Source organism: Drosophila bipectinata, chromosome 4, assembly GCF_030179905.1.
Source record: "Drosophila bipectinata strain 14024-0381.07 chromosome 4, DbipHiC1v2, whole genome shotgun sequence".
Taxonomy (NCBI): domain Eukaryota; kingdom Metazoa; phylum Arthropoda; class Insecta; order Diptera; family Drosophilidae; genus Drosophila; species Drosophila bipectinata.
The window spans coordinates 3,631,502-3,657,784 of NC_091740.1; the positions used below are offsets into that span (position 1 = coordinate 3,631,502).

At 43.2% G+C, this 26,283-nt stretch overlaps 1 protein-coding gene across 1 annotated transcript; it reads left to right on the plus strand.

Annotated features, from left to right (window-relative positions):
- The first annotated feature begins 3,308 nt into the window (after positions 1–3,308).
- LOC122322180 (uncharacterized) lies at positions 3,309–4,116 on the plus strand. Its single transcript, XM_043213652.1, has 2 exons — positions 3,309–3,506; positions 3,580–4,116. The coding sequence occupies exons 1-2, from the start codon at positions 3,309–3,311 to the stop codon at positions 4,114–4,116; spliced, it is 735 nt and encodes a 244-aa protein (XP_043069587.1).
- Positions 4,117–26,283: the final 22,167 nt, after the last annotated feature.

The following is a 26,283-nucleotide window of genomic DNA, read 5'->3' on the forward strand; positions in this document are numbered from 1 at the left end:
TCCAGATTCAAGTAGATTTAATCCAACTCTTTTATTAGCCGAACGCGTAAAAACGTCCAATATGTGTAATATGAACTGCTATTACCTGATAGCATTCTAAGGTACTTTTTAGGCACAATTTCAGTAGCTAAGAGGGATCTACTTTTAGTCATCCCAAAAGTTATCTTAACCAAGAAGTTTGTTGTCGTTGTGTTGTCATGGAAAACTTTATATTTGGTACTGTTGTGAAAAATCTTAATAATACTCTGGAAGAGCAGTTCGAGATTAGCAAATAGGGCAAAGCCTGTGGAAGAAATACGCATATTTTTAATACGCATTGCTTCACAGTTGGTTCCATTGGTAAACGCTGACAAAGAGCTTACGCTGTGGGGTATGTCTACCCCAACAGGGTAGACCCCACAGGGTAGACATACCCCACAGCGTCTACCGTAAAAATTTTGATGTCTTTGGTGGAAACATAATAGATCAATATTTATTTTCAATTTGTATGTTGCCATTAGCAGGGCAGAGCGGACCGATAGTTTTATGAAAAATCAATAGACCTTCTTCAACTCGATATTGTCGACCCATTAAGCTAATTTGCGAGAAAGAATCGACAGTCTTAATTCGCAAAGAAAATGAAAATATTAAAGGCCAAATATCAAATATTTTACCAAAAAATTTTAGTGGGTGGCTTTAGAATTGATCACCTCTTTTGTGAGAGCAAAGACAGAAAAATTGCAGAAAAAATACCATGGAGGATGTGTTTAATGCCTTATTAGGTTCTTCCGACCTTTTGATAATTTCATTGTCAAGTACCCATTTCTTCTACAAAAACAATTACTATGGACGATGATGTTAGAAGTTTGCTTCTAATAATGCAGCTGGATATGCCTTTCTCTGATACCGATGATTTATTATAACATTCTAGCCTTTTTTAGATAAATTTTTTTTATTTGTTTTTATTCGGGCGGAGCCGAAGTTGATATACCCTTGCAGCTTAAACCGGATATATATCGCAAACATCGGATAAAGTTGGCCGATCCTTATAAGAATATGATAATATATCCCAATTTATTATGATATAAAATCTAAAAAAGTCCCAAACTTTTATCTTCAAAAATACCAAAGTTGGTATTTCTACCAAAAACCATTTCCGATCAATCAGTTATTTGGCAGCTATAGGATATAGTCGGCCGATCCGGGCCGTTCCGACTTATATACTGCGTGCAAAGAAAAGAAGGGTGTGTGCAAAGTTTCAACACGATAGCTTTAAAACTGAGAGACTAGTTCACGTAGAAACGGACAGACAGACGGACAGACGGACAGACGGACATGCTCATATCAACTCAGAAGGTTGGAAGTTGAAGTTGACGGTTGCACAGTACGGACGCACCGCGGGCGCGCTCCGAGCAAATCGTAGTTTTTCCCGGTCGTGCTGCAATCGTATAGTGAAAACAAGACGTCAGGTGACCATTGCGAGGTACAAGCTATGCTCACCTGTCGTAGGAGGAGAGACCCTAGAACGCTGGTGGCTCCTACCCTGTTCCTGACTCCTAGGACAGGGGCGAAAGGGGTAAGCAGTGCCTCTCTTGGCTTTTCTCCGCTACTCTCTCCCTGTGGCTTCCTCTGCCCTTGTTCCGCGGGAAAATCCGCGGCAAACACTTTGGTTGAGGCTGCGGCTCCCCAATAACAGCTGATCTACAGTGCTGGGAAACGACTGTCCAACACTGACCGCCCCCCCCCCCCCATCGTAGCTTCGATGGATGTCCCTCCTTCTCCTTCGTCCCTCCCCCCCCCCATCGAAATAAACCCACGCTGCGTCTGACCCACAATGGGCGGCGGCGTGGTCTGCGTCTGCGCCACATTGGCCGGCAGCTATCTCACCTGGCAGGAGGTATAAACTGCAAAAAAAACCTGGCAGCAGGTATAAAATGCAACTAGAACAAAACGGAATGGAAGATTTAAACAAAATTACTCCAGGTGGCACCCACCCGCGGTCAGGGCAAGGATTCTGGAGGCCCTACCTCACATTCCAAAAATAACTGCTTCATCGGCGGCGCACTTGGCCGGTGACCCAGCATCAGCTACAAGTGACACGCTAGATGAGCTCCAGGCTTTCGGGCGTGGAAATAAATTAAAGAGAACCCCCCCAAGCAGACGGCGAGCGATCACACCCCGAAGAGGCATCGGGACGAGCAGTCTCCGCCAGGAAATTCCCAACCGGGGAAAAAATCCAAAATGCCGCTAACCCCCATAGACGAGATGGGCGCGATCCTGGAGGACCTTTTGGCTAAGGTGAACGACCAAAAGGTTCGAAGCATAAACCAGGTCATGAAGAACTCCTTTGCGAGACTGAAAGAATTGCAGGAGCAATTGAGGGATCAAAACCTCATTGCCCCGAGCCAGGCAGGAAGGGCCAGGTGCGGCTGCAGCGGGGAAGCACCGGGCTGCAGCAGTTCTCGAGGTGAGCAAGCTACTCAGACCTCACCGGAGCGAGCGTCGTACAGCCAAGTAGCAAGGACGAACCGCCCACGACAGATACCACCACCAAATAGGGCAAACCATAAGGGCAAAAAGGACGCCAAGGCAAGCCAGCCCAAGAAGAGCCGCCCCGATGTACTCATAATAACGGGGAACGCAGGCTCCACATACGGCGAGGTCCTCAAAATGGTCACCCGACGGCAAGATGGCAAACTAAATGATGTCAGCCAAAACGTCAGAAAGATTCGGCGCACGGCAAAAGGCGACCTCCTGCTGGAACTGGCAGCGAAGGATGCAAACGCGCTCAAGATGCGGCAGACGCTTTCCCAGGTGCTGGGCGAGGCAGCGAGCGTTCGTGCGGTCACAGGCGAGACCACCATCGAGATCCGCGACCTGGACGACCTCACCACGAAGGACGAAATTGTGGCAGCTATTAAAGCCCAAACGAGCGGACAGGAGGAGGCCATCAGGGTAAAATCCCTTCGCCCAGGCTTCTCTGGAACTCAGGTAGCCTTTCTGGGAGTGGAGCCGAGCCTGGCATCGAAGATCCTGTCCGAAGGCAGGATTAGGATAGGATGGACCATGTGCAGAGTCAGGGAGCGCAAGGCCCTGCGTCGCTGCTTCAGATGCCTCAGTTTCGGGCACATCGCCGCTTTCTGCAAAGAGCGGACTGACAGAAGCGACTGGTGCTTTAGATGCGGTAAGCCAGGTCACAAGGTAGCTTCCTGCACAAACGCGGCTGAGTGCTTCCTCTGCGCAGCTGCAAACAAGGCAGAGCGGGCCCACGTAGCTGGCGGAAAGAGATGCCCTCTCGGCAAACCTGATGCAGCGGCCCAAAGCAGAGAATGAGGATCATCCAGATCAACCTCAACCACTGCGAAGTAGCCCATAGCCTACTCGAGCAGGTCTTAAGAGAGAAGCGGGCAGATATAGCCCTAATAAGCGAGCCGTACAAAAAAGTCGAGACGCAAAGCTACATCCTGGACTCCTCCAAGACAGCGGCTATCTGGGCAGGCAGACAACCCGAAAGCGTACAACCCAGAGTAGGATTCATCAGGGCCAAAGTGCGCGCTCTGGATTTACAGCTGCTACCTCCCCCCGCGCCTAACACTGCAGCAGTTCACCCACATATTAGACGAGATAGCCCAGGACGCAAGGCACAGATCCCAGGTGGTGATCGCTGGCGACTTCAACGCCTGGTCAGAGGATTGGGGCTCAACGCGCACCAACGCTAGGGGTCGAACCCTCCAAGAGACCTTTGCGACTCTCGACGTAGCCCTGCTGAACACCGGCTCCCAAAACACGTTCAGCAAGGCGGGGTATGGATCAATCGTGGACCTTACCTTCTGCAGCAGTGGTTTGTATCGGAGGACAACGTGGTCCCTCAGCAATGACTACACTGCGAGCGACCACAAATACATAGTCTGCGATTTAGAGGATAGAGAGCAAGCTCCCACAGCAGCGAGGTCATCAAGATTCAACCCGGCTTCATTGCAACCGCTAAAATTCGCAGAGGAACTAAGGATTCCAGATCCTTCAGGCGACGTAGAATGCGAAGTTCACAACACCATGGCTGCGGTTCTACAGGCCTGCCGAGCCAGCATGAGGTGTAGCCGCGGGCATTCAAGACACCATGAACCGGTGCCCTGGTGATCGCCCCAAAAGAAGCCGAAGCAATGAGAGCCATTGTGGAGCACCTCTTCCCGAAGCAGCCGAGTGGAGTGGAGTGTTCTGGGCCAAGTGGAGCAAGGGAACCTGCCGGCTGTACGCCGGCTCAGGAAATAGGCGCCCACGAAATCGTGGAAGTCGCTAAGACTATCCAGGTCGGAAAAGCCCCTGGTCCAGATGGGATCCCAGACATCGTAATCAAACTGGCGATGACCGCGTGCCCGGACTGGTTCGCCAGGGTCTTCAACGCATGCCTACGGGAAGGCGTTTTCCCTAGAAGATGGAAGGTGCAAAGCCTGGTCCTGCTCCCAAAGCCAGGCAAGCCGCCGGAGGATCCGTCGTCCTTAAGGCCGATTTGCCTCATCGACCATGCCGGCAAAGCCCTAGAGCGCTGGATATGCCGGAGGCTTCAGGAGGCGGTAATCTGCGCGGGAGATCTCTCCCCACTTCAATACGGGTTCAGGGAACACCGTTCCACGGTCGATGCAATTTCCCTGGTCAGGAGGATCGCAGCCAAGGCAATCGAGGGGACCAGATGGGCGGGCGGAAGCAAGGAGTATTGCCTGATCGCCACGCTGGACATCAAAAATGCCTTCAATACAGCCAGATGGGATGTCATAGTGAAGGCACTGCGAAAGCTCCGCGTGCCGACTTGCATCGTGAAGGTCATAAGGCCTCAGCGACCGTACTATTAGGTATGAGACGACCTCAGGCACCAGAGAACACGCGGCCAGCTGCGGCGTCCCTCAAGGCTCAGTTTTAGGCCCAGCACTGTGGAACGTGATGTACGACGGGGTCCTCAGACTAGAGCTCCCGGAACGGACACACCTTGTTGGATTCGCTGATGATATCGCGGTAGTAGTCGTCGCCAAGACGATCAAGTCGCCAGGAAGCAGGAGAGCACTGCAATGCTGCAATAGCAAACGTCATCGGATGGCTGGAACAGGCATGGCTAAGCCTAGCCCACCACAAGACGGAGGCTGTCCTGATTTCGAGCAGGAAGCGAGTGGAGTCGGCTTCAATCACCGTAGGAGGACATGTGGTCACTTCATCCAGGGCCATCAGATACCTTGGAGTAACGCTGGACACAAGGCTTAGCTTCAGGGAGCACTTCGCAGAAGCAAATCGCAAGGCAGCGAATTTCGCCAGAGCTTTAGGGAGGATAATGCTTAACTGCAGGGGCCCGAAGCAAGGACGTCGTTTACTTCTCCAGACCGTCTGCAGCGCAACGATGCTCTACGCAGCCCCCGTGTGGGCTGATGCAGCAAAGACAAGGTCATATACCCAAGGACTGACCAGCACATATAGACTGTGCGCCTTAAGGGTGTGCTCGGGCTACCGCACAATCTCCGATGACGCAGCTCTCGTCATAGCAGGCATGGTACCATTCGACCTGCTAGCGACGGAGCGAAAAGAGCTACATCAGGCCCTAGTAGCGCTGAGCGGGTTAACTCCGGCAGCGACACGCCGTCGGCCAAAAGAGAACTCGAGAGCTTCGAGTATACAGAAGTGGCAACAACGATGGGACGAGTCGACCAAGGGACGATGGACCCACCAACTAGTCCCCGATCTGAAGAAGTGGCTCCAGAGAAGCCACGGAGAAGTGAACTTCTGGCTCACGCAGGTTCTCAGCGGCCACGGATGCTTTCGGAGTTACCTCTACAAATATGGACATAATGATGACCCAAGGTGCCCTGTTTGTGGGGAAGATGAGACGGCAGAGCATGTGGTCCTGGACTGCCCACGTTTTTCGGAGCCCAGGCGGAGACTCCTTGGGGAAGTAGCGACGGCGGACGTCATCGGAAGGAGGCTACTGGACGACGCCCAGTTCTGGGCAGGCATGAGTAGCTTCGCCGCCTATATGATGAAGGAGCTGAGAAGGCTAGAGCGACTCCGAGCGGAGGCTAGGCTAGCCTAGGCCAACAGTAGTGAGGCGCATAAGCACGCCAATCCTGGCCCTGCGAAGCAAAGCCTAGCGGCATTACCGCAGGGGACAGGGATTCAGTAGAAACTTTTTATTTTTATTTTTTGTTAGAGCTTAGTTCTAAGTATTTCTTTATTAATAAACGATTACAAAAAAAAAAAAAAATATCAACTCAGAAGGTGATCCTGATCAAGAATATATATACTTTATAGAGTCGGAGATATCTCCTTCACTACGTTGCACAATTTTTGACAAAATTATAATACCCTCTGCAAGGGTATAAAAAGTCTCAAGCTTCTATCTTCAAAAATACCATAGTTGGTATTTCTACCAAAAACCCTTTCCGATCGTTCAGTTATATGGCAGCTATAAGATATAGTCGGTCGATCCTTATGAAATTTGGTAGGTTGGATCGACTAAAAATAGAATCTGGTCTAAGTTCCAGCTTTCTATCTTCAAAAACACAAAAGTTGGGTCATTTCCGATCGTTCAGTTATATGGGAGCTATAGCTATATAGTCGACCGATCCTTATGAAATTAGGCATGTCGTATTATTTTGCCAAAAATAGCTCTCGTGTAACTCTAAAAACACCAAAGTTGTACTATTTCCGATCAATCAGTTATATGGCAGCTATAGGATATAGTCGGCTGATCCGGCCGTTGTGACTTATATACTGCGTGCAAAGGAAAGAAGGGTGTGTGCAAAGTTTCAAGTCGATAGCTTTAAAAGTGAGAGACTAGTTCGCATAGAAACAGACAGACAGACGGACATGCTCATATCAACTCAGGAGGTGATACTGATCAAGAATATATATACTTTATAGGGTCGGAGATGACTCCTTCACTGCGTTGCACACTGAGAATTTCTGAGGGAAGCTGAAGGCCGCTTAACTGAGTGTCATGCCCGCAGATCTTGTCATTGATTTATTTGAAAACCACTGATCTACTCTTTAAATCCATTGTTAGTATGTCTCATGAAGGTCCTCATTTCGTCTTGGACAGCACGACAATTATAACAAAACATAATGTAGACCAGACCTAGGCATCCATTTCTCACAAATGCAGAAATGGATGGAAGGCTATGATGAGGAGATTGTCATGTTATAAGACTGACTTGAGAAGACGAGCTTAAATTCCATAATTTAAATTTAATAATCAAAAAAAAAGTTCAAAAATATAAAAAAAACAAGAAAGCAAAGCTAACTTCGGGCGGAGCCGAAGTTTATATACCCTTGCAGTTAAAACCGGATATATATCGCAAACATCGGATATAGTTGTCCGATCCTTATTAGAATATGATAATATACCCCAATTTATTATAATACAAAATTTAAAACAAGTCCCAAACTTCTATCTTTAACAATACAAAACTTGGTATTTCTTCCAAAAACCATTTCCGATCGTTCAGTTATATGACAGCTATAGGATATAGTCGGCCGATCCTAATGAAATTTGGTAGGTTGGATCAACTGACCAAAAATATAATCTGTACCAAATTCCAGCGACGGCGGACGTCATCGGAAGGAGGCTACTGGACGACGCCCAGTTCTGGGCAGGCATGAGTAGCTTCGCCGCCTATATGATGAAGGAGCTGAGAAGGCTAGAGCGACTCCGAGCGGAGGCTAGGCTAGCCTAGGCCAACAGTAGTGAGGCGCATAAGCACGCCAATCCTGGCCCTGCGAAGCAAAGCCTAGCGGCATTACCGCAGGGGACAGGGATTCAGTAGAAACTTTTTATTTTTATTTTTTGTTAGAGCTTAGTTCTAAGTATTTCTTTATTAATAAACGATTAAAAAAAAAAAAAAAATATCAACTCAGAAGGTGATCCTGATCAAGAATATATATACTTTATAGAGTCGGAGATATCTCCTTCACTACGTTGCACAATTTTTGACAAAATTATAATACCCTCTGCAAGGGTATAAAAAGTCTCAAGCTTCTATCTTCAAAAATACCATAGTTGGTATTTCTACCAAAAACCCTTTCCGATCGTTCAGTTATATGGCAGCTATAAGATATAGTCGGTCGATCCTTATGAAATTTGGTAGGTTGGATCGACTAAAAATAGAATCTGGTCTAAGTTCCAGCTTTCTATCTTCAAAAACACAAAAGTTGGGTCATTTCCGATCGTTCAGTTATATGGGAGCTATAGCTATATAGTCGACCGATCCTTATGAAATTAGGCATGTCGTATTATTTTGCCAAAAATAGCTCTCGTGTAACTCTAAAAACACCAAAGTTGTACTATTTCCGATCAATCAGTTATATGGCAGCTATAGGATATAGTCGGCTGATCCGGCCGTTGTGACTTATATACTGCGTGCAAAGGAAAGAAGGGTGTGTGCAAAGTTTCAAGTCGATAGCTTTAAAAGTGAGAGACTAGTTCGCATAGAAACAGACAGACAGACGGACATGCTCATATCAACTCAGGAGGTGATACTGATCAAGAATATATATACTTTATAGGGTCGGAGATGACTCCTTCACTGCGTTGCACACTGAGAATTTCTGAGGGAAGCTGAAGGCCGCTTAACTGAGTGTCATGCCCGCAGATCTTGTCATTGATTTATTTGAAAACCACTGATCTACTCTTTAAATCCATTGTTAGTATGTCTCATGAAGGTCCTCATTTCGTCTTGGACAGCACGACAATTATAACAAAACATAATGTAGACCAGACCTAGGCATCCATTTCTCACAAATGCAGAAATGGATGGAAGGCTATGATGAGGAGATTGTCATGTTATAAGACTGACTTGAGAAGACGAGCTTAAATTCCATAATTTAAATTTAATAATCAAAAAAAAAGTTCAAAAATATAAAAAAAACAAGAAAGCAAAGCTAACTTCGGGCGGAGCCGAAGTTTATATACCCTTGCAGTTAAAACCGGATATATATCGCAAACATCGGATATAGTTGTCCGATCCTTATTAGAATATGATAATATACCCCAATTTATTATAATACAAAATTTAAAACAAGTCCCAAACTTCTATCTTTAACAATACAAAACTTGGTATTTCTTCCAAAAACCATTTCCGATCGTTCAGTTATATGACAGCTATAGGATATAGTCGGCCGATCCTAATGAAATTTGGTAGGTTGGATCAACTGACCAAAAATATAATCTGTACCAAATTCCAGCTTTCTATCTTCTAAAACACGGAAGTTGGGTCATTTCCGATCGTTCAGTTATATGGCAGCTATAGGATATAGTCGGCCGATCCTTATGAAATCTGGCATGTCGTAATGTTTAGCCAAAAATAGCTGTCATGTCAAATTTGAACTCTCTAACTCTAAAAACACCAAAGTTATACCATTTCCGATCATTCAGTTATATGGCAGCTATAGGATATAGTCGGCCGATCCGGGCCGTTCCGACTTATATACTGCGTGCAAAGGAAAGAAGGGTGTGTGCAAAGTTTCAAGACGATAGCTTTAAAACTGAGAGACGAGTTCGCGTAGAAACAGACAGACAGACAGACGGACAGACGGACAGACGGACATGCTCATATCAACTCAGAAGGTGATCCTGATCAAGAATATATATACTTTATAGGGTCGGAGATGTCTCCTTCACTGCGTTGCACACTTTTGGACAAAATTATAATACCCTTTGCAAGGGTATAATTAAAAAGATTGTAAAGATGTGGAGTAGGCAAAGGAAAATGAGATAAAAACCTTTATTGCACAAGAAAAAAAAGAACAGGAAGAAGCAGATTCAACGTATGCTTGGAATCAAAATTAAACAAATTATTAATTCGCTTTAAACTACACCACAGCACCCGCGAAGCGGTACGGTTAAAGTTAAAAACTGAAGTTCCCTAAATTTAATTCTCATGTAAGTAATTACCAGCTTACACCAGATTTATCATAAACGGACTGCGAGCACAACAAAACACGACCGTTAGCTTTAGAAGAAGTGAGGAAAGTGACGCAAATTATTGAATATTTGCTGAAAATTAGCTTAGTATTGCTGTTGCTCTTACATACAAAACGAACTATAGTCATCGCAAAGGAATGGTTAAATATGGATATACAGATTTGTTTATAAATTTATTTGTCAATTTATAATCTTTATACCCTTGCAGAGGGTATTATAATTTTGGTCAAAAGTGTGCAACGCAGTGAAGGAGACATCTCCGACCCTATAAAGTGTATATATTCTTGATCAGGATCACCTCCTGAGTTGATATGAGCATGTCCGTCTGTCCGTCTGTCCGTCTGTCTGTCTGTCCGTTTCTACGCGAACTAGTCTCTCAGTTTTAAAGCTATCGTCTTGAAACTTTGCACACACCCTTCTTTCCTTTGCACGCAGTATATAAGTCGGAACGGCCCGGATCGGCCGACTATATCCTATAGCTGCCATATAACTGATTGATCGGAAATGGTATAATTTTGGTGTTTTTAGAGTTAGAGAGTTCAAATTTGACATGAGAGCTATTTTTGGCAAAACATTACGTCATGCCAAATTTCATAAAGATCGGCCGACTATATCTTATAGCTGCCATATAACTGAACGATCGGAAATGACCCAACTTTCGTGTTTTTGTAGATAGAAAGCTGGAATTTAATACAGATTCTATTTTTGGTCAGTTGATCCAACCTACCAAATTTCATTAGGATCGGCTGACTATATCCCATAGCGGCCATATAACTGAACGATCGGAAATGGTATTTGGTAGAAATATCAACTTTCGTATTTTTGAAGATAGAAGTTTGGGACTTTTTTTAGATTTTGTATTGTAATAAATTGGATTATATATTCCTATTCCCATAAGGATTGGCCTACTATATCCGATGTTTGCGATTATCCGGTTTTAACTGCAAGGGTATATAAACTTCGGCTCCGCCCAAAGTTAGCTTTCCTTTCTTGTTTTTAATTATTTTAATAAAAATTATGTATTTTTTAGGTATTACATAAAATTATTAAATATTATTATATATTTAAATAAAATTATTCATAATTATATTTCAATTATTATGTATTTAAGTAAAATAGAAGTAAATTATTATATTGCAGATTTTGATATATTTATGATATTATGACTTTGATATATTTGAATTATAAATTATATATTTACATATAAAATGCAATACATTTTTTCCTTAAAAAAAAAATAAATCGACGACATATTCAAAATGAAAAATAATATTTTATAATATAAATATATTTCTCAAAGGTGACATTACAATTAAGATAAAGTTCTAGGGGTTGAATTTTATTGATTAATTTAATTGATTTATTGATAATGATAGCTGTATTCTATGAATAAGTAATCATAAGTAATCACTCGTACTAGTACTAGTAGTTTGAGTACTAGTGCTCTATTAAAATTTTTAATTAGACTTAAAGTGAAGTCTGAAGAACACACCAAAGTTATCGCTTTTCTGATTGTTCTGGTATGTAGGAGCTATACGATATAGCCAGTTCCATCTTTCTAACTTAAGTAACACCAACGCTAAGGCACTTTCGACGTAGCCCTGCTGAACACTAGCTCGCAAAACACGTTTAGCAGAGCGGGGTACGGCTCAATCGTCAACGCGCTCAATTCAAGGCATCATGAACCGGTGCCCTGGTTATAGCCGGAGATGGCCCATATATCTCCAAGCCAGCAGGCCGTATCAAAGAGCCCGAGGAAGGCCGCACTTCGAGCAGAAGAAAAAGGACTTTGCTGTAAAAAGGAAGATACTGAAGAAGATGAAAAAGGAGACAAAATCGAGGTGCTTCCTGGAGATGTGCGACGCGGCCGAGCAAGATCCGTGGGGATCGGTCTACCGGACCGTAGAAAGCGAAGCCTATCGCTCCAAGGAAGCCAGAACTTCCCAGTATTGAGCGGAGCTAAAGAACCTGTCGGCTCGACGCAGGCCCAGGAAATAAGCGCCCAGAAAATTGTGGAAGTCGCTAAGACTGTCCAGGTCGGAAAAGCTACCGGACCAGATGGGATCACAGACAGCGCTATTAAACTGGCGACTATTATGTGCCCGGATCGGTTCGCCTTCAAAAGATGCTTACGGGAAAGAATTTTCCCAAGAAGGTGGAAGGTGGAGATTTCTCCCGATTGCAATATGGGCTCAAGGAAACCCGTTTTACAGTTTATCCAATTTCCCTGGTAAAGGGGATCGCATCCAAGGCAACGGAGGGGACCAGATGGGTGGGCGAAAACAAGGAATACTACCTGATCGCCATACTGGACATTAAGAACGCCTTTAACACAGACAAATAGGACGTCTTTGTGGAAGCGCTGCATAATCTCCGAGTGCCGACTAGCCAAGTGGAGGTGACAAGGTCGTACCTTAGCGATCATACTATCTTGTACGAGACAGCATTTAAGAGCATGTGGTCACCTGCGGGGCTTCTCAAAGTTCTAGACTCAAACTCCCGGAACCAACACACCTAGTCGGATTCGTGGACGACATTGCTGTAGTGGTCGGCGCCAAGAGAAGGAAACAAGAATTCAGGAAGTTGAGGATTCCAGCAATGCTGCAATTGCAAGCGTCATTGACTGTCTGAACCATACAGGGCTAAGCCTAGCCTACCCTGATCTCAAGCAGAAAGCGGACGGAGACGGCCACGATAAATGTGAGCGGATACTCGGTAACATCAACCAGGGCTATCAGTTACCTGGGAGTAACCCTGGACACGAGGTTCAGCTTCAGGACCACTTCGGTGAAGCCAATAGAAAGGCAGCAAACGTCACCAGAGAATTGGGGAAGAAATTGGTAAACTGTAGGGTTCCAAAACAAGGGCACAGATTACTGCTCCAGACCGTCTGCAGCGCAACGATGCTATACGCTGCCCCCGTGTCACAGTGTGCGATTTGGTCTCGTTAGCGTCATTTAATTCAAATTTCAAACAGCTTTGATATTTTTTCACAAGTCGATAACAGATGCTTCGATTAGATTTAGCGATGCTTTTTTAAAGATATGAGATCAACAGAAAACCTGTCTTTCGTGGAGTCGAAATTTCCAGATTCAAGTAGATTTAGTCCAACTCTTTTATTAGCCGAAAGCGTAAAAACGTCCAAAATGTGTAATATGAACTGCTTTTACCTGATAGCCTTATTTTACCTTAGAATTAAGGTACTTTTTAGGCAAAATTTCAGTAGCTAAGAGGGATCTACTTTTAGTCATCCCAGAAGTTATCTTAACCAAGAAGTTTGTTGTCGCTGTGTTGTCATGGAAAACTTTATATTTGGTACTGTTGTGAAAAATCTTAATAATACTCTGGAAGAGCAGTTCGAGATTAGCAAATAGGGCAAAGCCTGTGGAAGAAATACGCATATTTTTAATACGCAATGCTTCACAGTTGGTTCCATTGGTAAACGCTGACAAAGAGCTTACGCTGTGGGGTATGTCTACCCCAACAGGGTAGACCCCACAGGGTAGACATACCAACAGGGTAGACATACCCCACAGCGTCTACCGTCAAAATTTTGATGTCTTTGGTGGAAACATAATAGATCAATATTTATTTTCAATTTGTATGTTGCCATTAGCAGGGCAGAGCGGACCGATAGTTTTATTTTAGTTTTTTACCTTCTTCTACTCGATATTGTCGACCCATTAAGCTAATTTGCGAGAAAGAATCGACAGACTTAATTCGCAAAGAAAATGAAAATATGAAAGGCCAAATATCAAATATTTTACCAAAAAATTTTAGTGGGTGGGTTTAAAATTGATCACCTCTTTTGTGAGAGCAATGACAGAAAAATGCAGAAAAAATACCATGGAGGATGTGTTTAATGCCTTATTAGGTTCTTCCGACCATTTGACAATTTCATTGTCAAATGAAATTTATTTCATTTGTAATTTCATTTCATTGTCTTTGCATCCCATTATATTATTATATTATAGCCTTAACAGAAACTTGGTTAAAGCCGGAGATCTTTAGCTCCGAAGTTTTTCCAAGTAAGTACAGCACTTTTAGACGGGATCGACTTCAGCGAAGGGGGGGGGGGGGGGGGTGGAGTCCTCATTTCGGTAAACACTACTCTTGCTTCTAAAGAGGTGAAATCACAAGAGTTTGGTGACATAGAATTTATTTGCATTAAAATCACTATGTCCGTTACATCTTTATACATTACATGATCATATATGGTCAGATATTTTGGCATGCACTGATCTTAACGTCACTTTAGAAAAATTTAACTGTACCTTAAATAAATTTTTTGACTCCTGTGTGCCATTGAAATATCGGTCCGCTACAACAAATCCTTCTTGGTATACAAGGTGCCTCAGTAACCTAAAAAATATTAAAAATAGGCTCTTACTAAAATATAAAGAAACCTGCATTAGTGTTGATTTTTTAAGATACCTACTAGCTCGGTCGAATTTTACCGTGCATAACTCGAAATGTTGTAGGAATTATATTGACCGCTGCCGGATACAATTTACTCAGGATCCAAAGCAGTTTTATAATTTTTTAAACACTAAGCGTAAACAGGTATCTTTTTCACCCCAGCTTACGTTTGAAAATTCCTCTGCGACCTCTGATCAGGCCATTGCCGATCTATTCGCAGAATTTTTTCAAACAACTTATTCTCAGAGGCATCTCTAAGTTGTCGGCAATTCCAAAGTTATTTGAAAAATTAATTACCCCTCATTTGCAACACCCTTGCTTTTCGATTATCACTCCTTGTCAGCATGGCTTTATTAAGCGTCGCTCCACCACCACAAACCTATTGGAGTTGACATCCTTTGTCATAGATGGCTTTTGTAAGTAAAGTCTTCATCTAGCTTTCTTTGAGTTCGGACGTCTACTTTTTCGCTCATGTCGCCTCTCGTTTGCACCGAGTGCAGTGCAGAAGTTACTGCTACCCAACTTCGTGGGTGTGAGGCCGTTAGGTGCGCGTCGATCTGCCGGCGTGCCTATCACACCGCTTGTGTTGATTTGCCCTCGGAGGCTATAAAACTACTTATTAACATTCCGAACTTAATGTGGCAATGTGATAGCTGCGTCATTGGAAATGATTCGCATTCCAAAATTGATGAGCTAAATCATAAAGTTCAAGATCTGGAGTCCCGCTTCGAAAGCCTTAATGCCAAAGTTGACCTAGCCCTGGTAAATGGAGCGGCTGTGCCCGCTGGACGCGCCTCCTCGGCTGGGGTGCAAGTTGTTGCTCCCCCTGCTATGCCCACCAGCACAGGGAGCATAAAGGCTGCTCTGGGGCAGGCCCCAACGGCATCTAAGGGGGCTGTCCCGAAGAAGAAGAAGCGGATCAACCCTAATAGGCGCATTCTGGGACAAGCTCCCAGTTGCGCTCAACTTCAAGTGCTTCCCACCTTGAAATACCTTCATGTGGGTAAATTCGCGACGTCTACCCAACCGGATGCATTGTGCAAATTTGTCGCAGATAAGCTGAACGTGGAGCCCAATGATTTAGTCTGTGCTAGGCTGATCAAAAAGGATGCTGACATCAACGCCCTCAAGTTCGTCAATTTTAAATTGGGAGTTCCGGAGCAAAATTTCCCAACAGTCTTCAATGACGATTTTTGGCCTATGTCGGTAAAAGTCAGCCGGTTTGTTCATAGAGAGCCGGCTAAGGTTATTGACCTCCCGGCGATTCTACCTTTACCGCATTCGCAATCTTCAAAAAACCCCCAGTAAGCGGCGCCGCTGGCGCCGTTACATCGTTTTCTTCTCAAGCTGCAGTTCGTCACCCCGATTGCTCTCTGCTGCGCCACCAACAACAATCGGCGTGGGCGTTCATGGTAACGGTTGACGCTGTCTTCAATTCCTCCAATAATTGGCTTCGTTTGCTGATCTATATTCTTCAACAACAACTTTTTTCAAGGCGAGTTGTTTATTTCTTATCTTCACTTCTTGTGGATGCCCAGCAACAACAAGACGATGGTAATCGAGACGTTGGCAGCGCATCGCTTATCTTATCTCTTTTCGTTGGGCCACTCGCTGGTGCTTTCTTTTCGCCGATGGAAGATGTTTATTTACGTTTTGGACCCGTGGGTGGATCTTTGCTGCGTTTGGATGTGCCTGAATATGAACGCTCAATGTTTTCACCTGGCACGGAATCTGCCTTGCTACTGGACTCTCGCTGGTCTACTGATGAGTCTAATGGAAATTTCTATGTGTCCTTGTCGGCTATTTTGCAAGCTATGCGTATTGGATATGCCTCCACATGCACCAGTACCAGGAGTGCACTTTCACCATCACCGCCTTGCCGTCCAATTCCCAGTTTGGACTGTAGCTACTCGTCGTCCTTGGACCCTAATAAAAGCCTAAAAGTTCTATTCCAAAATATATCGGGAATGAGAACCAAGACCCGGATGGTATTCCTCAATTCTTCTGCCTGCGATTTTGATGTAATCATCCTTGTGGAAACCTGGCTCAATGACAAATTCAGCTCCTCTGAGTTCTTCGAGCCTAATTTGTACCATGTATTTCGAAAGGACCGAGATGCATTCAGTACCCAGTGTGAGCGAGGTGGAGGTGTGATCATCGCTATCCGTCGATCTCTTCAGGCTACACCACTGCGCCTTCCGGTGGCCGACCCTTTACTGGATCAGCTTGCGGTCTCAATCCAGGGCGTCCATGGCCCGTTCGTCATCATTGCATCATACATCCCTCCGAACAGCGCATTCAGTATATATCATGCGCATATGGAAAACATCACTAGTGTCTGTGCTAGAACGTCGGACCCTACCGCTTTGATGGTAGCTGGCGATTTCAACCTGAGCTCCATTGTCTGGTCTTGGGACCCGGAATCTCCCTGCATGCTACCTAGCAACGTTCACCAGAGTCATGAAATTGTAGTTTTAGATGATATTTTTAGTCTGGGCCTCTCCCAAGTAAATAATATTTTTAATGATTTATCCAAAATTCTTGATCTTATATTTTTAAATAATTTGATTAATAGTACAGTAGAATTATGCAATGTACCATTAAGTCCTTGTGATATGCACCACAAGCCGTTGGTAATTAATATTGAGTTTTATAGTTTTTTGCCTTCTGCTTCCCCCATTCCATATTATCATCTGAATGATACTAACTTGTCACTTATTAACGCCTCTATTTCAGCCTTTGATTGGGTTTCCCTTTTTTCGGATGGCTCAATCGATGATTGTTATACTAAGTTCTTGGTTGCCCTTTTTAATATTATTGATACTTATGCCCCTGTGAGGGTACGAAGATCCTATAGGCTTCCCTGGTACACAAAAGGTTTAAAAAACTTAAAGAATAGAAGGGATAAGCACTACAAACGATTTATATTGACAGGTGAGACTCGAGCAGGAGAGCTGTACCGGCAATTTAAGCGGGAATTTGATTTCCTTAATAAGTTCCTCTACAATCAGTATATATCCGATGTCGAAGCTAGCCTTCGATCCAATCCTAAAGCTTTTTGGCGGTTTGTTAACAGCAAAAAGTCAAAATCGGACATACCTTCATCCATATGTTATGGTAATTTAGCAGCCGACTCGGATCAGGGCGTTTCTGATCTTTTTGCAAAATACTTTGCCTCTAACTTGGAGCCGAAGGTTCCTTGGAGTGATCATGAAACTCTTCTTAGCATTGAGCCTTTTCTTAATGTGAGTAACATGGACGTTTTGGACGGTGACCTAGTTGAAGCCACTGGACATCTGACCGAGTCGCTCACACCTGACGTGGACGGTATCTCCCCATTCTTTCTTAAGAGGAGTATCGCTTCTCTTTCTACTCCCCTTCAACTGCTGTTCTCCTTTTCGCTCTCTTCTGGTAGATTCCCCCACCGGTGGAAGATTACTTCTATATCGCCTATTCACAAAGGTGGCAGTAGGTGTGATGTTACTAACTATCGACCTATAGCCAAAATTTGCAACGTCGCTAAGATACTGGAGCGGATAGTAACTAAAAAATTGACTTTTCTGGCTCGCAATTTCATATCCCCCAACCAGCATGGTTTTCTGCCTGGGAGGTCCACTACCACTAATTTAGCTGTCTTTTCTAAGCACTGCTTTGAAGCTTTTGAAAACCGATTTCAGGTTGATGCCATTTACACCGACTTCTCCAAAGCCTTCGACAAAGTGTGTCATGCTGCCCTTCTGGCCAAATTATATAAATTAGGTATTCATTCCTGCCTATTAAGTTGGTTCGAGTCTTATCTGGCTGACCGACCTTGCCACGTTACTGTTGGAGACGCTATCTCAAGTCCATTTGTCACCTCCTCTGGTCTTCCACAAGGCAGCTCTCTTGGACCTCTTCTATTTATAATTTTCATTAATGACATCTCGTCATGCTTTCGTCATTCGCACTTTTTAATGTATGCGGATGACCTTAAAATCTATAAAGAGATTAGCTGCATTAGTGACAGTTACTTGTTACAGGAGGATATATCCAGAGTTTACTCATGGTGCTCCCGCAATCTTCTTCCATTAAACTTATCTAAGTGTTTGTTTACCCGTTACAGTAGGCGGTCTCTTGAAATCTGTACGGGTTATTCCATCAACAATTATAATTTGGCAGCTAAAGAAGAGGTGTTAGACCTTGGTGTCTTATTCGACAGCAAATTTAAATTTTCGGGTCACTTAGACTACATTTTACCTAAAGCGTATGCTATGCTGGGCTTTGTTAAGAGGCACGTGAACCAGTTTAAAAGTCCATACTCGAGCCTCAGCGTCTATGCTGCATTCATTCGGTCGAGGCTGGAATATGCCTCAATCATTTGGAACCCGGAGTGTAAAGTTCGTTCCAATAGAATTGAGCGACTCCAGAAAAAATTTTTAAAATTTGCACTTCTGCCTCTAAGGTTTCAGGATCCTGTTCCTTCTTACCAGAGCCGTTGCCTTCTTCTGAACGTTTGCACGTTGGAGGATCGGCGTAAACTGGCAGCGTTAACCTTTTTAAATAATTTAATCGTTAATAACATTGATTGTCCTTTTTTGTTGGGACTCGTTAATTTTAATGTTCCTCAAAGGGACCTTCGTACCTTTGCCCCCTTTCGGGTCAAATGTCATAGGGCCAATTATTTCTTAAATGAGCCGATAGAGCGGGCTCTTTCTTATTTTAATTCTTTGCCGCCTAGCCTCCGAACTGAGTGGGGCTCAGATAAGGGTGTGTTAAAACACAAGTTATTAAGGCATTTATTAAGTTTTTGTTAATTTTGTAGTTTTATTTATTAGGTGTAAGTTGTTATGTTATGTAGCCATGTAAGGATTTGTCCATTGGCGAAATAAATAAATAAATAAATAAATAAATAAGGGATATGAAACCGATGTAATTAACACAGACTTCAGCAAGGCATTTGATTCAGTTAATCACTCACTCTTGTTGAATAAACTAAATATGCTGGGTTTTCCTAAAGACCTCTTAACGTGGATCTCCAGCTACCTAGATGGAAGGACAGAAAGAGTCTTATTTAAAAACATACAGTCCCGTGCTACATCTGGCGTCCCACAAGGAAGTCATCTTGGCCCTTTATATTCACTTTTTATAAAAGACTTGCCCCCTGTTTAAACGAACTCTCTAGTTCTTATGTATGCAGATGATGTAAAGCTTTGTCTTCAGTACAAATCCATTTCGGCCCAATGCAGTCTTCATTCTGACCTTAATAACTTTCAAAAATGGTGTTTAGCTAATGATCTAAAACTTAATGGATCAAAATGCAAACATATGTCTTTTTATCGTTCTTGCCCACTGCAACCTACGTATTCTATTAATTAGAAAAATTAACCCAGGTTAATGATCTCGGCATCCTATTAGACATAAAACTTAAATTTGACGACCATATTTCCTTAATGGTTAATAAGGCTAAAGGAGTCCTTGGTTTTATCAAAAGGTGGTCAAAAGAATTTAATGACCCCTATATAACCAAAACACTATTCATTTCTTTGGTCCGTCCTATACTGGAGTACGGTTCATGTGTCTGGAGTCCCCAATGTGGAGTACATAAGGACTGCTTAGAATCTGTACAAAAGAACTTTTTAATATTTGCACTTAGAGATCTATACTGGGATGCAAATCTTCAGCTTCCATCCTACAGTAGCAGACTTTTACTTATAAACTTACCTAGCTTAACAAATCGTAGGACAATGCTCGGTGTAGTTTTTCTGCATAACCTTATTAACGGGGATGTAGATAGCCAGCATTTACTAACACGTTTAATATTTAAGATTCCTAATAGAAGGTCTCGAAACTTTAGTCCTCTGATCCTAAGCCATTGTAGTTCGACATATGAACTGCATGACCCTTTTAGGGTATTATGTTCGAACTACAATGGTCTCTACTCTATAACATCTCTTCCCTGTCCCTCTAATTTAAAATATAGAATTTTAAACTATCTTACTAACTCCTCTGAGCTTAACAAATTTCAAATAGCTCGAGCTCGTTTCTCGAGCGCCCCTCGGTCGCCTGGGCCTCTAAGCTTTATGATGAATACAGGAAAGCTAGCTGATGCTCTGAAAGACCGGGACAAAACAAAAAAATAAAAAAAATATGATTCTGCAACTTCTTCTACAAAAACAAGAAAGGAAAGCTAACTTCGGGCGGAGCCGAAGTTTATATACCCTTGCAGTTAAAACCGGATAATCGCAAACATCGGATATAGTAGGCCAATCCTTATGGGAATAGGAATATATAATCCAATTTATTACAATACAAAATCTAAAAAAAGTCCCAAACTTCTATCTTCAAAAATACGAAAGTTGATATTTCTACCAAATACCATTTCCGATCGTTCAGTTATATGGCAGCTATGGGATATAGTCAGCCGATCCTAATGAAATTTGGTAGGTTGGATCAACTGACCAAAAATAGAATCTGTATTAAATTCCAGCTTTCTATCTACAAAAACACGAAAGTTGGGTCATTTCCGATCGTTCAGTTATATGGCAGCTATAAGATATAGTCGGCCGATCTTTATGAAATTTGGCATGACGTAATGTTTTGCCAAAAATAGCTCTCATGTCAAATTTGAACTCTCTAACTCTAAAAACACCAAAATTATACCATTTCCGATCAATCAGTTATATGGCAGCTATAGGATATAGTCGGCCGATCCGGCCGTTCTGACTTATATACTGCGTGCAAAGGAAAGAAGGGTGTGTGCAAAGTTTCAAGTCGATAGCTTTAAAAGTGAGAGACTAGTTCGCGTAGAAACAGACAGACAGACGGACCGACGGACAGACGGACTGACGGACATGCTCATATCAACTCAGGAGGTAATACTGATCAAGAATATATATACTTTATAGGGTCAGAGATGACTCCTTCACTGCGTTGCACACTTTTGGAAAATAATATAATACCCTCTGCAAGGGTATAAAAATGTTATTTATAAAAAAAATAAAAACAAATGAAAGCAAAAAAAGTTCTATGATTTTTCTCTGATCAGTGAAAAAACCCGACTGAAAGATCTATTTTAATTTAGAAATTATTAAATGCCGTTAGCGAGACGCCCACTGTGCGTGTGGGCGGAGGCAGCCAAAACAAACTCGTACAACAAGGGTTTAAACAGTACATACAGATGCACTATGAAGGAGCGGCATTACCGCAGGGAACAGGGACCTAAAGAGGTTTATTGTTAGTTTTAAGGTTTTTGTAAATAATGTGACGATTAAAAAAAAAACGTGTGTACCGGCACACTTTGGGCGTTGGCGTGTGTCTTGCAAATGCAACGGTTCTTTTTTTGCGCTCAACTTCTTACAGTTCGAAGCGGCACTTTTTGTTCACTTTGCTCGCTTGATTTTGAGACTTCTGTGGACAAACTCGTTGTTTCGTTTTGTCGCCAGTGTAACAACGCTATGGATCCGCAATTCAAAACCAACAACAATGTTTTTGTACTTTGCCACATGTGTACCATCAATTGATTACCCCTTCTCTTCCCGCATACAAGCCTACCAGTCGTGAGAGAGGGCATCGCTCTCCGTCTCATCTTCGTACTCTCGTACAGGTCTCCTGATCTGTGGTTCTAATATGGAGAAGTTTAACTCCCACTGGGTTTAAAACGTTTTTCGTGATGATACTAGGCTGATGTTCTTAGACGAAAAAGTTCTCTCTTGAACATCAGCGCGGGCACACGAATCTTAAAAGAAGACGTGCGCCTTTTATAATTATATATTATATTTATATTTAGCTATGTCGTCCACCTTTGATGGAAGCCGAGATAGCATTAAGAATTACCTCTAGAGGTTTTGATGTCGCAGCTACGAATCCTGCAACATCAGTCGGTCCGGACTGTGAAATACCCTGTTGGGTGACTCTAACGGAATTTTTATTCACTAGGACCCCTTGTACCACTTAAAGGGATGCCACGGAGCATTTATCGGATAATTGCTCATATTCACTGAGAAATTCTGAGGGCAGCTGAAGGCCGCTAAACTGAGTGTCATGCCCGCAGAGCTTGTCATTGATTTTTTGAAAACCAGTGATCTACTCTTTAAATCCATTGTTAGTCTGTCTCATGAAGGACCTCATTTCGTCTTCAAATTATAACAAACATAATGGAGACCAGACCAGAACTGAGACGGTTTTGGCGTGTACCGGACACTTGGAAAACGTGTACAACGTTTTCACAAATGCAGAAATGGATGGAAGGCTATGATGAGGAGATTGTCTTGTTAAAAGACTGAATTGAGAAGACGAGCTTAAATTCCATTTTAATAATCAAAAAAAAAGTTCAAAAATATAAAAAAATTAAAAAAATTGTACCTTGAACCACTGTGTCAAATAGAGCCAAAGCGGGTGTTTTGGAGAAACGTTTGGAGTAGGCAAAGGAAAATTGCAGAAATAGAGATAAGAACCTCTATTGCATAAGAAAAAAAACAGGACAGGAAGAAGCAGATTCAACCTTGGAATTGAAATTAAACAAATTATTATTTCGCTTTAAACTAAACCACAGTACCCGCGAAGCGGTATGGTTAAAGTTAAAAACTGAGGTTCCTTAAATTTAATTCTCATGTAAGTAATTACTAGCTTACACCAGATTTATCATAAACGGACTGCGGACACAAAAAAAACACGACCGCTAGCTTATCGAGGCCTCAGGGAAAACGCAGAACCTGCAGACAAGAGCTAAGATTATTAGAGGAAGAAGATTAGTAGTTGCAGTTACAATTATTGAAGTTTCCCGTGTGGATGGAAAGGGTAGTACGCAGAGCGCCAACTCTGAACGCCCTTGGTTTTTTTTGACCAGAGGGGAGGACAAATCAGCAGCTAAGGTGATTAAATATGTGGGCAGACAATCTCAAAAGACAGTACCTTGTTCATCGCAACGTATGAAAAGACCACGGAGCTAGCGGATTTACGGATACCAAGAATCTGATTCGGCTTCGGCATGCGTTGGAAGGAACAGCTAAGAACGCAGTTCAAAGTCTAATACTGCATACTGTATGTGTTTCGTAGATAATCGCCACCCTGAGATTGTGATTTGGGCGACCCGACATTTTCCTTGACTTTTTGGTGACAAGGATTAAAAAGTCCCCAAGTAAAGAAGAATAAACTTGAATCGGTGGTTGACTCTAGGTGGAGGTGCAAAATGTTTGCGTTACGAAGATAGCCTCCAAGTTGGATTCGTACTTGAATAACCCAGCGCTTACGCAGGAGCTAATGAGCAAGTTGCCATCGATGGTGCAGACGTTTAGATGGTGCAGAACTTATAAAGCCTCTCCAATCTTGTAAACTTTGGCAGTGTTTAGTACGTGGCTTTCGCAGATGACAGGCTCATCATCAAGGATGGAAAGAAGAGGCACGGTACATACACACACTGTGCGCCAAGCATGTGCGCCATTTATTGGTGAAGTGAGAGTCGAACGAGACGGACGAGGTCGTAAACAAACTGATTCGCTGGCTTCCTCTATCCTCTTCGGTTAATAACACGAACTACGGCTCACCAAGGTTTTCCCGTAGAAATGAAGGGTTTCCGGCGGCTCTGTTTTTCCGGCTTGCTGGCTCCGGACGTCCCCTCGGATGTTGTTGGACACGGGGGAAAGGGGTAAGCTTTTTCCCTCTCTTTTGGTGGCGACGTTTTCCCGCGTTGCAAATTTGCTCAAAATGGGCTGTGCTAGTGAGTGATGTGGATCGCAGGACCAGCTGATCCCAGCTGATCGGCAGTGTGACCAACCAAAGCCATGGATAGTACCAGCAGAGGGCGCATCTTGGCGTCCCCTATCGCCATTTTCCAATGTCACTAGCACACCCGTCAATAGCTCCGAAAAGAGCGGGTCAATAGCTTCGAAAAGGCTGAGGGTTCAATAATGTCCCTCGGAATCCCAGAGATCGATTTCAGCAAAGAGAACGAGAGCGACAAACGAGCAGCCATGCGCCGGCATGCTGTCAAAGCATGAGAAGCAAATAGGGAGAATCAATTTCAAAATTAAGAGGATGTTCTGAAGGATGCACGGGCGATATGAGGGAGAACCTCAAGAAGGGAGGGAGCTGCAGAAGTTCGAGCCCTGTCTGAGGACAACAAGACAAAGTACTTGTAGATAAGAGACCTCGATTCGCTGGCGACGGAAGAGGACATACGGATAGCAGGGGCTGTTCAGCTCGACGTGGACGGAAAATTGGTTCTAATCAGGAGCCTGTGTGCAAAGTTTAGGGACACGCAGACCGCTATCATTGGACTGCATAGCAAGATTGCGGCAACAGCAGCGACCAAGGGGAAAGTGAGGATTGGATGGACCGTGTGTCGGATTCGGGCGAACCGATGCCTGGAAGTTGAAAGGAGCGGATGCTGCATTTTGTTGCGAATGTGGACATAAAATCACCAAATGCCCCAATAAGAGCACCTGCTACGTGTGCGCGACAAAAGGCGAGTCGGAAGGAAAACACCAAGCAGGAAGCCGACGGTGTCCGCACTCCCAAGAGGCAGCAAAAAAAAAAAACTCTGACCAGCTTAAAACGCTTTTATTAAAGAAGTGTTTTGTAATAAGGTTTCGCATTTTATTGTGCAACTCTGTATTTTTTAGCTTGTTTAATTCTAAACCAATATCAGTTAGTCTCATTGTGGACTTTTCTGAAAAAATTAAAATGTTTCTTTTGTAACCTTGCCTTTTTCAACTCAACTTCTTTGCTAGGTGGAGTTGCTAGAAGCGGTGGGTAGAAATTCTTAAATTAATAGCTTAATAAAAAACACAATGGCTCTAATTTAAAAATTTGTAATAATATAAATTTTTTTTAATTTATGGGGCGGAAAGGGGCGTAGCGAAATCCTAAGCTAAGATTAATTTTAAAGTTAAGATTAATTTAAAAAGTGAGTGGCTGAAAAAATTTGATAAGTATAGCTCTAAAATGCCAGTAACATCCAATTTCTTGGCTTTTTTTATGCGCTGCGGGGGTTTTACACGCCCACTCCCACCACAAAAACCTCTTTTGATTCACTTGTAATATTTAATGCCAGAAAAAGGGTTTATTTATCCCATAATGCAAGGAAGGCACTACGGAAAAACCGGTCGCTGAGAAGACCCATTTGGGACGATCCATCTGGGAAGTGAAGAAGGCATAACCTCAAAGGCTTATGTCATGCGGGAGAGAGAGCTACGCCATGCAGGAATTAACGAATGGGGGTAGTTGCTCTTTCAGCTGCGCCTAGTACGAGGAAGACCTCATCTGCGACCGTGTATCCCCACGAAATCGCCATGTAGAACTTCTCCAAGGAAGGAAACGACCGACTAAGTGTATTAATTTCTATGATATATGTAATCCTCTAGGGTTCGTATCCTTCTTCTGCGATATTGATTTGTCTGGAGGACCCTGAGTTGGCAGGATGGATAAAACGGAATTGTATATTTCGGGTATTGAGAAAATGAGCATCCCAAGATGCACACCTTTGTGGACGCAAGCGAGAAACTTTGCCAGATTTGCCACCGTGAGTTATATATGCTTTCAAAGCGGGGCAGGTATTCCAGTGGGCAGCAAAACAAGCAAAAACAAGAAAGGAAAGCTAACTTCGGGCGGAGCCGAAGTTTATATACCCTTGCAGTTAAAACCGGATATATATCGCAAACATCGGATATAGTTGGCCGATCCTTATGAGAATAGGAATATATAACCCAATTTATTATAATATAAAATCTAAAAAAAAGTCCCAAACTTCTATCTTCAAAAATTCGAAAGTTGATATTTCTACCAAATACCATTTCCGATCGTTCAGTTATATGGCAGCTATAGGATATAGTCGGCCGATCCTAATTAAATTTGGTAGGTTGGATCAACTGACTAAAAGTAGAATCTGTATTAAATTCCAGCTTTCTATCTTCAAAAACACGAAAGTTGGGTCATTTCCGATCGTTCAGTTA